Genomic DNA, 16,432 nt, shown 5'->3' on the forward strand with positions numbered 1-16,432 from the left:
CCCTGGAACGACTCTGGCTAAAATGATCACCTGAAGAGGTGTGAGTATCAGGGGAAATCTGGCAAAATGAACAAGCCGTAAGTTGAGAACTCGCGACATTGAAGTGTGGCAGGGCCGCAAATCCCGAGACATATCTGGCAACTGTAGAGGAAGTTGCGGACAGACTGGCAAAGTCCTGTCGTAGCTACCACTTCTCCGAATTATGCTTCTGTTTTCTCTAATAATGATCTGCACAAACTACATTGTAATCTACAAATATACAAGAAACCAGCATTATATTCTTGTGGCTTACACAGCCATATAAGCAAGTTTGGGCTATGTTCATACCGAGTTCCAATGCTGCTACTGGGCCCCTTTCACACTCATATCTAGATGCCCCTCATTGCACGGTGGCTGACACTCTCATTGAGATCTGCAGTCTTTTTCTTTTTAATCAAAATGTTCAGTCTTAATGCTTAGGCCTTCCTATTCTAAAGATTTTATTCTCACTGAAGTTTACACATATTCAACAAAACAGATAAACCTTTTCTCAGTCAAAACCAACAATCAAAAGGAATGTTTGTTTTGTTTGTTTTGTTTGTTTTTATGGAAGTGTTAAATAAACCTGAAACCTGAATGCCATGTTTACATAAAAACATGATTGACGGCTGTATGTTGTGTATGTTTGGTTTACTGATAACACACACAAATTGTTACATCTCCCCCACCCCTTTTCTCTTATACACACACACACACACACACACACACATACACATTGTTCCCTATCTTTTCTTGTTCCTATAACATTACACAAGATCATTTTACCATTTCTCACTGTCTTTAATATGCACTTCAGTTAAACAGTGTACTGCTATCAAAGTGCATATCGACACATACAATGGCTTCTACCACATCATGTCTCAACCCATCACCATGGTTACACTGGAGACAAATAACCGCCCTCCTACATCATCTCTCCATCCACCCCCCCCCCCTTACGCGGAGCCCTGTGTCTTTTACCAAGTACCAGATTTCCCCTGATACCAAGATAAATCCTCTTTTCCCCTGCTCCCCAATCCCTTCCACCCTCTCGATCCGCCAGCACAGCATGGTGAATCACATCACAGGAGTCTGCCGCTGGACTGGGGGAGTCTCCGGTTTCCCTCGCCCATCACTTGGCTCGCTTTTGGGGTGGCAGGTGTGTCAGTCATGGAATTCAAGACGGGGCAGGTTGCTGCCCAACAAGCAAAGTAAACTCTAACACAAATGAGGGAGTCGTTGTTCGAATGGTGAAAGGTATGTACGTATGAAGGTAGGTCCTAATATAAGGGTGTCGGGTATAAGGGAGTGAATCACAGCTAGGGACAGGTACGAGGAAGTTGTTTTCTGATAAGGACAGATATAAAGGAGGGATATTCAGAAGGGAGTTGGTGGTATGAGAGGGTTGTTATAAAAAAATGAGGACAGGCAAAGACATGTAGAAGGGGCCATGCCCAAACAAGGGAAAGTTACAGGATCCTGGGTTTAAGCAAAGGAAGGTAGGAGGGGGTTCTGTTCAGATGAGGAAAGGTTGGATGGGATCGTGTTCAGAAAAGGACAGTTATAGGACGGAGCCTTGTTTGGATGAGGAGCTGTAGGACGGAGTTGAGTTCAAAAGAGGAAACACTGGAGAAATTATGGGATTAGACAACGAACAGAAAAGGAGGGAATCATATAAACAGGTACGAGGAAAATTGTTTTCAGATCAAGACATAAAGGAGTCATGCTCAGACAAGTGACAATTGAAGGAAGTTGGGTTCAAATGAAGAAAGGTAGGAAAGAGTAATGATGAGATTTATACCCTGTCTATACTGAGCAAAAATACAGCATGAACACATGGTACCCTCCGGAGTTTAAGTTGTGGATGTCAATCAAACAAACACAGTCAGGAGAAGGTCATGTGCAGATGAGGACGTATATAAGGGAATTGTGCTTACAGGAGGATTAGTACGAAAGTAGAGAAAATTTGAAACAATCTCATATCCCTTTTATACAGGTAGTTAGCTCGCTTCGATAGGATACCATGACAAATATTCTGGTCTCGCACGTAACTTGGGTAGCCATAAACGGCAGCATAAAATGACTTAGCCCGAGCTGAAGTTATCTCGCTTAAGAAGCGAGCTTAAGTCGTGAGCAGTATAAAAGGGGTATCTAATGAGGAGCACATGCCTTGTCTTCCTTTTTTTCACACCTGTCCTCGATCAGAAATCCATGAATAGCAACAGTGACATTTCAGGCGTTCAAACTGATTTCAAATCTGATCACGCAAACCACCGCCACCACCAACAACACCACCACCAACACTACCATGGGGACTTTCATTTAGTCTGACATTCGTCTGGGTGGAAGCAGGGAGGTGAGTTCCTCTCACCTCCCCGGTGGAAGCGGGGCAATTGGCAATTAAGCATTCATGACTGGTTTCATAAATGGTTTCATGATCACGACAGACGCTGGTCATAATATGTCATGCACAGTATGATGACAAAGTGAGCATCAAGGACCCGCTTAACATGAATTTTATATCATTCAGTCTCACTCGCGTGTCCTTCAATTTCACCCAGGGACACATGTGCCAATGATAAACACCAAACATCAAAGATTTACTGCTGAACAAAAATATTTTTTTCTCTGTAAGCTCAAGGAAAAACATTTACCTTAACCTTCATTGGCACATTTGTCAATTGGCATATCAGGTAAAGTGCTCTCTTTGTTGCTTTGTTAAGCCATCTGAAAATTAGATTGTCAATGACTAGAGATTACTTAATCCCCCTAATCCCTATTTTCCTATCATGGCTTTCCTAGCTTTTGGAATGAGGAATCATTGCATCTGAGTGGGCCATTTAATCAAAACAATAAGTAGACCTGGCTTTAAAAGGAAATGCTTTCCAAACATGAAAAAAAAAAAAAACTTGGCAGGGTGTGATTAAGTGCCCTAGCATATAAAGGGTTAAAGCGTCTTTGAGTTTGAATTCTTCAAATCCCAATTTTGCAATCCCAATTTGCAAAGTATTTTACTTGTGAAATATTTCGCATATATGCAGTATATGCAGTATCTGTTTGATGTTGTGCTTGACTACTATACACATTTGCAAGAATCTAGTGCTGGCTGTACAATTACGTACACTTGCTCCTCGATGTCATTAATGTATGAACAAAAGCATGTAAACAAACCAGGCTACAACACTGAAAACTTGGAAAATATGATATTTTTTCCATCATTCACAAGCAGTGCAAGTCCTTCTCCAGCAAGTTCCTACTGAAATTGAAAAGTAAGGTCTATTTGGTCAACCATACTACAGTCTACGTATGATGACATAAATGGTATCTTGGGGTACCAAATAAAAATCAGCCATTTTGTTGAATTATTTATTTTTTTAAAAAGGTTGTACCCTGGGTTGCCAAAAAAATTATTTTGGTGCTGGAGCTAGCAGGGCTAGCCACTGCACTGCAGTGCACTGAAGCACACGCTATTGCTAGCACAGCGTGCCATGCATGCGTCGTATAACATGCAGTGGCATGGGAGTGACTATGCATGCGCACACACAGTGCATGCATTTCTCTAATCTGCGGCTGTCCTCGAGTGGACGTGAGGTGGTGCTACACGCCGCGGTAACCCGGGGTACTACGGTACCCCAGGGTAACGCGTGATGCATCATATTATGCCCACTTTTTCCCTCTCTCTTTCTCAATCTCCATCTTTATCCCTCTTTCTCTCTCCATCTCTCTCTGTCAAGAACTTTCTTCTTCTTCTTCTTGTTTTTTGCAGAGGGGGTGGGGGGAGCTTTTTTTTGGGGGGGGGAGGGGGGGGCTAACACTTCAGAGTGAGCAAAATGTCAAACCATCCTCTGAAAAATGTTGTAGTATATACACTTATTTTACAGGTTGGTACAGAAAGATGTAGAAAATAACAACACGAAGAATCATTGGTAGAAACAAATTTGGGCAAGTCTTTATTTGAAGGCCACATGTGCAGCTATCTGTGTCTGTGTGAGTGTGTTTCACTGTGTGCCCAAGCACTTCTTGGAGAGTGTTCATGTGTGTGTGTGTTTGTGAATGTTGTATGTGAGGGAGGGTCAGAAGCTATATAGGTGAAAAAAAAAATGTCCACAGAGTACAGGGGAACCTCCTTATAAGGAGGACCTGTAAATACCATGACAATTCCTTGTTGTATCAGGACCCAGTTTCATAAAACTTGTTATCAGTTACAAGTTGTCATACTTGTTATAGTTATAAGCTACTGGAATCCTTGCATCTGATTGGCTAAGAGCAAATCTGTCATAGAAATGTGGCAGTTGTCACCGATAACAAGTTTTATAAAACAGGACCCAGGTTTCTCACTGTATCAGGGCACACAGACAAATTTGAGGCCTCCAAAATCCCCTTGGAAAAGGTTTTGTTATGTCCAACCTCTTTATTACAAGGTTCCACTGTATCACTTTAGATTCTGCAAACTTACCCTCGCCCGCCATCTCGTCACGCATACAAATTTTAACGTGTGGTCCTTCCCTAGAATTTCTTCATTGCATAGTATATCCAGCTGCAGGGTGTGAGGTAGGGGCAGAGAAAAAAGAAAGAAGAAGTCACCACCGTATGCACGAATCAACTCCTTTTGTCTCGTTAAGAATGTGGGCATCAACCTCTTGAAAGATATCAAACTTAATCAGAGACAAATTACCAATTATGAGGGCATATATAATCAGAGACAAATAAGACTGAAAGTGCCCATCTTATTTCGAGATATCACGTACATGTTGTTTAACCACATATTCAGGTAATCTACTTTTATTTTTCAGTTGCTTCCATGCATTTTGAAACTGTTGGTGGACACTTTGGTACATACAAAGCCAATTTCATTAATCAACAATCACACGTGCGATTTAACGATATTTGCTCCTAATAGAGATTCACCATTCAGATGAACCTCTTCAAAAGACTTTGGTGTATTGATTGCTAATTTCAGAGGCCGAGCTGCGTTCACACCAAAGACTCTGTTCAGGAGGTATTCCACCCACTCTGGTCCCCAACTGATTACCGTTAATGCCCAAGAGTCTACTAATCCTCCTGCACAAATTCATCTTATGTTTGTTTTGTTTAGTCTGTTTTTGCTCGAAAAGACGATGAATTTCAACAAGATTTGTAGAAGCTCTGGTCTGAAGTTGAACACATGATCCAAAAGACACCTAAAAATCACTTACTCCCAAAGAAGTACTCATATCCAAAGAAAAGCAAAATGCAATTGATTGACAAATTGTCCCTCATTGATGTAAAAGCACCGATTATTCAGGTATTTAGTGTTTTAGTAGTAGCCATGATAAAAAAACAAGTCAGACTCGAACCAACAATTTCCGGCTTACTAGACAGGTGTCTAGTGTCTAGCATTCACCTGACAGCCATAGCAGTGGGTACGGCATATTCTTCAAATTAATGAATTCTTGCGTCAAGTTGTTTTTTACTGAAAGTGATAGCCAAATTCCTTCATTTGAATTTAAAAAAAAATGCAGACACAAGCACAACCCACAACCCACAACCCACCTCGTTAAATTTGTCTATTTGAAGCTTTTTGGCCACAAATTTCTTGATGTGGTTGATGGTCGCCTGGGAGGAGATGCGGATGAACTTCTTGCGCAGCGGCCGCAGCTTGTTCGGGCAGTTCTCCAGGACGATCTTGACCTGCTCGTCGTTCCGGTGGCAGTCATCATCCACGTCCTTGGCGATGTCGTTCTGCATGTCCTCTGAAGTTGAATACACGTACACAAATTGAAATTAATCAGATTTAGATAGACGGAAAAGGGCACAAATTGCACAGGTGACTTTGATGTGTGAGTAAATGTCAATTCGGGCATGCATGCCAGAGTGAAAAGGTCAAATTTATCCAATTTATCAGTTTTCAAGAAATGATCAGCATTTGTCCAATGTACAAGAATCCATGCTGGGGGATGAAAAAGTGCAAATAAGGGCAACCCCAATTCAAAAAGGAGCAGGGGGGGGGCATGTAGACTTCATTAAGATGCTCTTCATAGACTCTGGATCATGTCGTATTTGGTGAAAAAGGATGGAACATGTTCTGAGAGATTCTCCCTTTAATACACCCTTTATGGCCATCAGTGAAAATGACTGGGCAGTGATGATGGCAATCAACTCACTATAAATGACACTGCTCATTCCATACAAAGGCTGATTAAAAAAAATATACAGAGAGAGAATGTTGTATTTTATATTCAAACAGATTTATCATCAGTGTTCATAAGACAGTAATATTCTCTTTTGAAAGCTATCATACGTGGCACTGTCCTTTATAAGCAATGAAACAGTTATTACATGTGTGTTTCTAAAAACAAATACCCCCCTCTCTCCCATCCCAGACACATGATATCGTAACATTTACGCATGGCGGACTGCTTCATTTTCCACACATGCCACAGCCCAGACATGCCACTAATTGCCATCAAGCTAGAATGAGTCTGTGGAGACTCTTCCCAAGATTTTTTTTTCTTTTCTTGGGAGGGGGGGGGGGGGGGTGGTATCAGGGGTGGGGGTAAGAGATGGCGAATACACTGTGCTCTCTAGCAGACAGCCCCTCGATAAATCGAGTCAGCGCATGATTGATGTCTTAAATTAGGAGTAATAGAGCTCTCTCGTCCCCCAGTGCTACACACTCCTCATTCTCTCCCATCTCTCCCCCCTCTCTCTCTGTACCTGCCTCTCACATCCTCTCTTAACATCTCCTCTCTCATCTTCTCCAGAGCAAGTATCCTTGTCACACTCGCTGGACATAAGGTGTGAGCTTGCATACTAACCGAGACGAGTACACTACTGGGTCGGGGGGGGGGGGGGGGGGGTCTTCCGTACACACGTGTACACCTTTTATGAGGGTCTCCTCTTCTTTCTTTTTTTCTAACCCCACCACCAGCAGAGCGTGTTTAAACTCCTTGAGGTTTGCCTCCTCCGCATCCACCGCCATCTCAAGACGAAGCAAGCATGCCCGGTCCTATTTCGGACACTGCAAGCAATTGTGGGTGCATGCGCAGCCTAATGTGGCCTGGCAAAGACAGCATCATCATCATCATCATCATCTCAAACCGGGTGACAGGCATCATATCGCAAATCGGTATCGCCGTGAAAGATTTGATGGAAAGGGGTGCCCGTGAGCCATATCGTTCTCATTTCATGCTCTCTACAGCTCTACATTATTCACATGATTTTCCCATTGTTACAAGGCACAACGAATCAGCGTAGACTTTTGTCAAATTGTATTCTTAATATGTTTGGCTTTATATCAAAAGGAAGAAGCCTCATCACCCTCAAATCTGGAAATTCTTCTTCCTTACACATCAACCCCTTCAATCTTCTCATTCTTCTGGGCATATCATTTTACTTTCATTACATCCCGCAGTACATCCCTGTCCAAATAGAACTTCATCCTCATTTTACAATGATTTCTTATTCATCAAATGTAATTTACTTTAAAAAAAAGACCCATTAACCCTCTTTAAACTACTATCTGATGCCTTTGAAATTGTTTATATGAAGCAGTTTAATACTATCAGTAACAGAAGAATTGATGAACTTGTTTGTTTGACAATGGAGTAGGATACAGTGGAGAAGAGGAATGAGTAGCAGCAAGAAGTAGCTGGCATCTCGTTTCATCCTCCACGGTGGTCTCTGTTTAAACCTCATCTCATCTTCCCTGAATCATTCTCCACCTTTACCGTTATCCTCATCAAATACCATTCCTCTATCTCCCATCAGAAAACCTCTCCTTCCCGACCTTCTCGTTTTTCCTATTCTTTGTTTACTTTTTGTTAATAGTTCTGTATCACATCACATAATTTCTTCATTAAAGTTTTGTTCATTTCGTTTTGTTTGTTCTAGGGTCATTTTTATTTTCCATTTGCTTGCATGAAGTGTTCTTTACTAGTACATTAATTGATGGTCATATGTTCAGTTTGGTTTATACTAAAGATGAATATGAAAGTCATCATGATTATCAGAACAGTAAACACTACCGTAAAAATGATAATGATGTTGGTGATACTCTAGCAAATGAAAGAGTAGAATACACACATATCATAACGCTGCCCTTCCACGGACTGTAAGTACGTGAAACACTGTTACAAAAAGCACACGATGATGGTACACGAGACCTGCAAATCAGTCAATTTTTCCTCTGCAACAAATTAGGCTATTTTGATAGCAAGAGGGTGGCCATTCTAGAACACTCCCCAATATCATTTTGACGAGATACACACAGCAAAATGGTCTGGAGAAAAAGTCTACTTCCCTCCACGAGCTGGTCTCAGTCCGTATCAAACTACTCAGCATTCCTGGAGTAACAGCCCCAGAATATTCACGACGATGACAAATGGGCTGCACTTGACTTCGGGGGAGAAGTCAGAAAGCCTGCCAGATACTGTTTCACTGTTTGATAGACACGGGCCAAGTTCGAAGGAATGTCTCAGAACCCTGGGCCGAACTTGAAGTTCGGCGGTAAGTGATCTCGGTGACGGGCCACAAGATCAGTCTATGTCATCCAAAACTCTTTTAATACTTCTCTGTAGATGACTTTGTTACATGCATTATGTGGCATCTCACAGGTATTTGAACATTCTAGATGATCTTGATGTCAACGAAAGAGACAGTTTATGCTGGGGCTCTCTGTTTTCAATCTTTATTAAAGCCCTACATATCTACAGCAAATGATCTATAATCACACATTGCAATTTTTTCTGATATTTGATAGACACATCATATGTACTCTCATGGGAAGTGCACAAATAAAGCGCAAACTACCATTTGCACCAAATGCCTTTCAGTGGCTTAAAATTTCATGTTTAAAAAAAGACTCCTAAAAGACAAAAACAAATCTAATCTCACTCATGATACAATGTCCTTAAAGAGGCATGCCATTTTGTAATACTGTGCCAAGTTTTGCTCTAGTTTTATTTTTCACATGTTTACTGCCAAGTACTTTATCCAGATCAGATTTCAATGTTGATGAAAAGGAGAGTTCATGCTAGATATTTGTCATATATATATACATTTCTGAAAAGCCCATGCATATTCAGTATTAAAAAAAATAGTAAACACACATCACAAAGTTTCCTAGACAATTAAACTCAACATATGTTTTGGATACATAATCTGTACTGAGGCTTATATTTCAAGTGTTACATTCTTATCTTATCTTATCTCTTTCATTTTTTTTTCTTATTTTTTCTTTTGTGGGGGAGGGGAAAGAAGTTTGCTTATTGAAAGACTGTAGTATGATGACATATCTTTTGAGTTTGCAAACTTCATGGATTTTGGATAGATATTCAAGTCCTGTGGATATGTGCAATATAGCTAAGTCAAAACTGTATGTAGCAGAAGCATTTCTTTTTCATCTTTTTTTAATGCTTTTGAACAGTGTCTCTTCAAATGCTTGCCATAACTCATTTCCTTGTATCAACAAAGGGATACATCATACACATGAGATGGCCAAGGAATTCTGAGATTAGGAGGAGCAGAATCTATCTGGTTGCTAATCAGCTTGAATCACTACTCCGAGTGCACCATCCCCAGCAACTCATATTGGCATTTTGACGCTCGATCATTCTCGTCACTGACACTCAAACAAAGGCAATATCCCCGGCAGCGAGGCAATACCATCAGAGTGCATCGTGCCACACGCCTGCACGTGACTCGCACACAGATGCAGACCCAGCCCTCCGCAACCTCTTCGTCATGGCAGCGAGAAAACAGGGGGAAAACATCTTCATCCACCATCCCCACCTATCACCGGATGGGGAAGAAGTTGTTAGCTCTTCATCACAAAATGCGGCAATGCATAATATTCTTTCGGAGAGCCTCCCCATTATCCAGCAAAAAATTTGATTTCAAATGGCGCATTTTCACGGCTACATTTACTTCAGTGCAGCGCAATATCTGCCATCTCCGTGGTCACCATCCCACGGTACAAAAATCAGCCTCAAATGCTGTACGAGATCATACAGCAACTGACACAACACTCGAGCTCTGAGCCAATTACATATCTGGGTAATGGGAGCAGCGGATGAAAACTTGGGATTGGAGTCTATGAAGGTTGTAATGGGTCTCTCTTGTGGAAGGGCATACAAAATCCATCAAATTCAATCAGTACATGAAAGATGCAGGTTAGTATCTAAATGGCAAGCGCGAGATCAAATTGCCTCCCGGTTCTACACTGACTACAACGCTGGGCCTTGCTTAAAGGGCCGATGTCACCTCATTGTATACTCACACTCGCAAAACGTATGGGGCACAAATATGTATACTGTAAAACCTGAAATATTCGTGGCACGAAATTTTCACGATTTGAAGCTGGCATCCTATTTCATGGCATGAAATTTTAGATAGTTGCCACTAGCATTCAACACATATGGTATAGACAGAAACTTTTGCATTCATTTTAATTTCTCGAATCTTGGCTCTTGCAAAATTTGTGATATGGAAATTCCTGGGATTAAAGCTGTCATTTCAAACAATGATGGCAGGTGATGAGTGGTGTGTTGTTACTACCAACAGGTTGTACACATATCATCCCTGGGCTGACAAAACTTTGCAAAATTACATCAATGCTGACATGGGACAATGTCAAAAACATTATTTCTGATTACATAAATAATTGTAAACATGTATCAAAACTCAAATCATTTTTTTTTTCAATTCAAAATTGAGCTGGGAGGTTTTTTAATATCTGCCAAATGAGATATTTAAAGGTCTTGTCACCCCACGGACAATATGCTGCAGGTTGTTGCTATGGTGATGGCATATACAGACAATACATACAGTATGTACTCTTTGAACACACACATACACACACACAAACAAAAACATGATACATCAAAATGGTCACCAGCCAGGGAGACAACTTGAGCCAGGATTGCTCCAATACCAAAACCACTCTTTTAACCCGTTGAAGACGAATGCCATGAATACTCAGGCACGTGTCTATGGGAAATGCGTGTCATAGCAAGATCAGTCCGTCCTCAAAGGGTTAAGAGAATGGGAACAGAGAGCTCTCCTGAATCCCTTTGCCTTTTTCTCGAGACGCAGACGAGAGCTCGGAGGTGATGGAATGTCTCTTTGTATCATATCGCATGGCAGCACATTTTAACTAACCCTAGGGTGGAGATAATCATCAGTGTTTGGACAGATATCCATTTCCAAGCCCCATCTGTGATCCGATCCAAGTACCATGCGAATGCATTTTGTCCCCAGATATCCCAGGCACAGCAGGAACTCCATCCCCGCTCCATCCCGCTCCATCCCGCCTCCCAAAAGAGATCACGGCCCCATTTCATAAAGATGTTAGGATTGCAACTCTTGCTGGAATGGCAACCTCCCATAGCAACTGCTAATCAGGAGGCTGGATTCTTGTCGTTAATATGACAATTGCCATTTCAGCAAGAGTTGCTGTCATATCAACTTTATATGAAATGGGGCACAGATCATCCCCCTCCTTCCCATTACCCCCCTTCCCTCCTCCCCCCCCCCCCCCCCCCCATTCTTTTTCTTTCCTCTCATCTGATGTCACTAATACACCTGGTACACCTCAATTGAAGAAATGAAGACATGGGGAAAATCGTTGAGGGAAAATATGCGAGCAAGCTGATAACAGCAATGGAAAAGACAAGAGACACTACAGACTACACATTGGAGAATCAAAATTTGGGGGGTTGTAAATAGCTTGAATGATCATTGCTGGGGCCACTACAATTATTTTGTGCCTGTGTGTGTGTGATGGTAATTTCTGCTTCTGTTCTCACGTTAACATTGGTCCCATGTCAAAGGGAAAGTCCCACGCCACAGGACTTTCCCCTCCAAAGCCAGAGTGTGGACACTCACTGGGACTTGTCCGCCAGTCCCCACACATCAAGTCAGGTCCGGGGACAAAATTTGGTGGTTAGAGTGACTTTGGGCTGTAATTGAGAGCACCCAACTGTATTCATCAAATGTGCGCATGCGCAAAGTCTGGTTTCAAGTGGCGGGGCTCGCCTCAAGTCCTGATTGTCCCCGCAGCTCGGGGACAGTCTAGACAGCAGTGTGGACAGTCAGTCGTAAAAACGATTTGCTCTCTGGTGACTCTTCCCATGACACAGGGTAGATCTAATGTGAAAGTGGGGTGCGTTTCACATCGTAGAACATGCTCCTCTTTGATGAACAAACCAAAGTGTGTGAAGCAATGACATATGTACATATTGTGAAAAGAGTCAATAAAACCAGCAATAATGTGAGAAGATACAAGCTAGCAGACTGGGAGGAAAAAACGGATGTTCTGAAACTCGGATTTTTAACATGTATCTTTATGATCATTCGTCACGTTATAGAATACGCAGTAGTGCTAGCAAAAACACAGGTGATTTATCAGCCAATCACACAAATCTGATTTTTTTTTTCTTCTTTTTAGTAATCCCTTGTAGGTGAATCGTGACATGATCCCCAGAATTCAAAGCATATTGAGAAGACAAGGATAGACAGAGGCTTTGTTTTGTCATGATTGGGATCTATTAAAGCCAAAATTATCAATCTCTGTGGAGGATGCCGCAGAATTGAAATGGCAATTTTATGAAATCCTAGCATGACCTGTACTCAATTAAAAATCAAAATACTGATGGTACACAGAAGATCTCTTTAAAAATATTCTCTTGGGACATTGATTGCTTTCTCCTGTCCATTTTCTATTCTGGATCATGTAACACTCATTTCATGTACACACGTTTTGATGTTTCGGAAAGGAAGTTTGGGGCTAGAAGAAATAAACTGCACTTGCTCGTGAGCTATTCTAAATGTTTGACCATTGTTGAGAGTATGATTAGCTTTAAAACTTTAAAAATCAATCACACGATTCAATACACCCTATACAGGTTAGTAAATTTCGTGTATGTCACAGGCAAACTGAATCCATTTGCAGATAATGCCACATTATCAAATTTTAAGCATGAGGCAGAAGTTCAAATCCAAGGACTGTGAGCTGACCTGGTTTCTCCTCTGGTTCCGTCTTCCCAAAGGATTCGTAGAATTCTCTTTCCCTCGTTTCTTCACCTGCAGCGGAGAAAGAGAAAAGGAGATTTGCAGTTTCATTCGAGATGAGGCAATTCATGTCCTTTGTTTTAAAACACATGCAACATGTGACTTAAATGGATTACTCTTCACGGGCTGCTCCACGGGGTACGGAGGTGCATATGATTGAATGTCATCGCCGCGCGAGAGAAATTCACAGGGCAAACATTTGCAGATGATTGGAAACTTGCGGAGACAAATGGCATGGTGTAGGCATAAAAGGGCAGACGTCGTGTTTTCATCACATAACATAAGGGGGTGTGTGAGAGCCATAGGCTCGTTACATCCAGAAACAGCTGAGCAGAAAGTTTATGCGTCTTTACATTACTGTCGGACAATTTCCGAAGGATATTTGCAACCTGATGATAGACATGATACATATTTTTTTGTCTCTTTCTTCTTTTCCTTCTTGAAGAGAGATGTCGATCGTAAGTGAGGTGGATTCTTACAGCCATGCCAGGCAAGTCTCAGGCATACATTCTGGTCTTTAGAAACAACTTTTCAACTTAAGAGTTAGCGTAAGATATGAATATGTGCCTACAACTGCATTTCACCTAAACTGGTCTATTTTGGTCTCAAGTCATTCGATACAAATGCAGTTTACCAGTAGCATCCACTCTGAATATAAAATGATGAAGAGGGGCAGTCTCAAATGTCAGCTGCAATCAATAGTTTCTGAAACGATTCAGTTTCTCAGTGATTATTTCACTATAAAGAAACCATTACCCTTTTCCATTTCCTGAATGACTCCGACCGAGTGTGCTCAGTGAAAAAAAAAAAGAGAGGAAAAATCATAGAGTATCTTTCTTCCCTTCATTTTGATGAAAAGTTCTATTGTTGGTCAAAATACCCTTTGTGGAATCTTGTTGAGGTGACTTGAACCATAGAATGCAATTGGGTCCAGATGAGGTAATTTCATGAGAACTATGCATTATTGTACCCTTTACATTGATGATAGCTGTTTTGAATCTCACCAGTGCATGCAGTATTCTCCGTATTGTTAATGATTTGTGCAATATTCCCCATGAATTATGCCTTTCTGAGCATGGCCAGCCATCACACACTGTACAAAGAGTGATGACTTTACGATTGAGTAAGGTGATCAATAAAACATGCTGAGTACCAACATGTACATATGTACACCAAAGATGTGAATTCACAATAGTGTTTGAAATCAGAAATCATCAGCCATAAATAATGACAAGTCAACATATCAACCATGTCTCAATCAGAAAAAGGAAAAAAAAAAAAGATATTCAAATGCCACAACAATAGGATTTGGTAATATTTAGATTCAGATAACTCGAGTAACAACATATATTTCCCACTTGATAATCTAGACAATTTAGATAATGGATATTCTAAGAGTGCTTAAACTGTAAAGAGGATAACTGTTATCTAAACACAGACATTTAAACAGTTTCCATCTTCAAAAAAAAAGAGAAAGAAAAAAAAAAGATTTGCAATGCTATGAAATGCAATAAGAGACCGAAATAGAGTACAAGTGTATGCTAGTTTGGCATTTGTGGGCTTTTGATTTCTGAACAAATCATGTAATAGGGCCTACACTCTCATGCCATGCAGTAATCATCAATACTCAAGAGAGATACAAGTAGTTAATAATGCAATATGAGAACCGAATAGCTCCTTCTTGAAGAATATTGTTTAGCAAGGCAACATCTGATTGCATTACCTTACCAGCAGCAGATTGACTATTACCTCGCTTGAAGAAATAAATTAAAGGCTATTCTACAGAAATTTTCGGAAACCAGTGACCAAAATAATTGTATCACATATAAAGATTTGGTCTATGGGCAATCTATCCAAAACATATTGTGGATCGATTGAATGGAGCAATAGTAGTACAACACATCAGTAAGATCAGACAATCTGTGACAATCTATGATTTTTTTTCAAGTCTAATTTCTGCCATCAATAAGTACAAAGACTACAACACTTTGTGATGTCACAGTAGGACAACGATACAAAGAAAATATGAAGAGAATTCCACAAAATTTCATTTCTTATAATTAAGTACACATTCCTGCCCCTACCATTTGCAAGAGGCAAGTCAAATGATCCTTCATTTGCTGCAAAAATGAAATTATATTGAATTCTTTTCACATTAATCTTTATATCACTGTCCTACTGCGACATCACAATATAATAGTCTTCTTTACCTAGCAATGACTGCACACAGATTTGATCAACCAACACTTATGAGGTCATGAATGTCTTCTAAACGGGTTGTCCGATTTTCCTCAAATTTCACTGATGTGTACTACTAATACCTCTGCATTCACAGAATCCACAATATAGTTGGTCTCTCCTTTGTACCCATGCTCCGTGCTGCAGAGAAGTTACGCGCTCTATTGCAGGTGTTATCAGATTGCTTTGACAAAAGATAACACTTCTGTTTTTAAAACGTATGCATTGTTCCACTCCTCTTACACCTCCCTGTTCTGATCATCAACAAATAAATAAATAAAAAATTGTGTAGGGAGTCTGAAAGTGTCTCTTTCGCCTGTATACCTGCACATATGTATCTTGATATGCTTTCTGTCATAAATACAAAATGAAGCAAAGCTTTGGAATATAATTTTTTTTTTCCCATTTTCTTTTCTTTTTTTTTGCTCTGGTGGTTTCTGCATACACTGCCTACACACCTCTTTGCTGCCCTTTAGACCTTAACATCTCAACGCCAAACAAAGAAATGTTTCCAATACCTGATCATGCATGGATGAGACCAAAATGTTATTGCAGACGCTTCACACTTTAACGACAATACCTTCTCTTTGTCCACGGTGATGCTTCAACACCTCAACTTCAAATGTCACAGACGAATAGGTGTCTTGTCGCACTTGATTTTCAATCTGACAAGGACAATGTGCCTGGGACATCATCCATTTATATAAGATTTACCCTCATTCCTGTCACTTTACACACACAAAAAATGATATTATGTACATTTCACTGTGTTTTTGCCTTAATTCTTATCTACAGGCCATATACTTACTTTTCTGTAGATTTGGAACCAATTTGTAGACAATGTCCTGCATTGTCCGGTCAAATCTGAAACAGGAAAGAAAGGAGAACATTTTTACATCCAGAGGTTAAAATGTAACTTCACTCAGAATACACTGTATATATAGGCCTTTACTGTATTTGTAAGAATAAAGTCTTGGGGCATAACTTGTACACATAAGTGACAAGTCAGAAGTTTGAGCAAACACAGAGGAATTCCTTCTTCGATATGTTTACCACAAGAGTAACATATCACCATCACAATTATATCTGCCACTCAGAAACTAAATCTAACATGATATGGTTGTTT

General features: G+C 40.5%; 1 protein-coding gene across 1 annotated transcript in view; it reads right to left on the reverse strand.

Annotated features, from left to right (window-relative positions):
- LOC139740091 (polycomb group RING finger protein 3-like) overlaps nt 1–16,170 on the reverse strand; it is a gene marked incomplete at its 5' end in the record, with an annotated part of 33,702 nt that extends 17,532 nt beyond the window's left edge. The window contains 4 exons of the mRNA XM_071650680.1: nt 4,475–4,555; nt 5,551–5,750; nt 13,015–13,080; nt 16,115–16,170. Of these exons, the coding sequence (XP_071506781.1) occupies nt 4,475–4,555; nt 5,551–5,750; nt 13,015–13,080; nt 16,115–16,170 (403 nt within the window). The remainder of the gene's footprint in view (nt 1–4,474; nt 4,556–5,550; nt 5,751–13,014; nt 13,081–16,114) is intronic.
- Between the last annotated feature and the right edge of the window lie 262 nt (nt 16,171–16,432).

The sequence above is a fragment of the Diadema antillarum genome, unplaced genomic scaffold, assembly GCF_040938485.1.
Source record: "Diadema antillarum isolate AM-2024a unplaced genomic scaffold, OU_Dant_1.0 seq00000834_RagTag, whole genome shotgun sequence".
NCBI lineage: Eukaryota > Metazoa > Echinodermata > Echinoidea > Diadematoida > Diadematidae > Diadema > Diadema antillarum.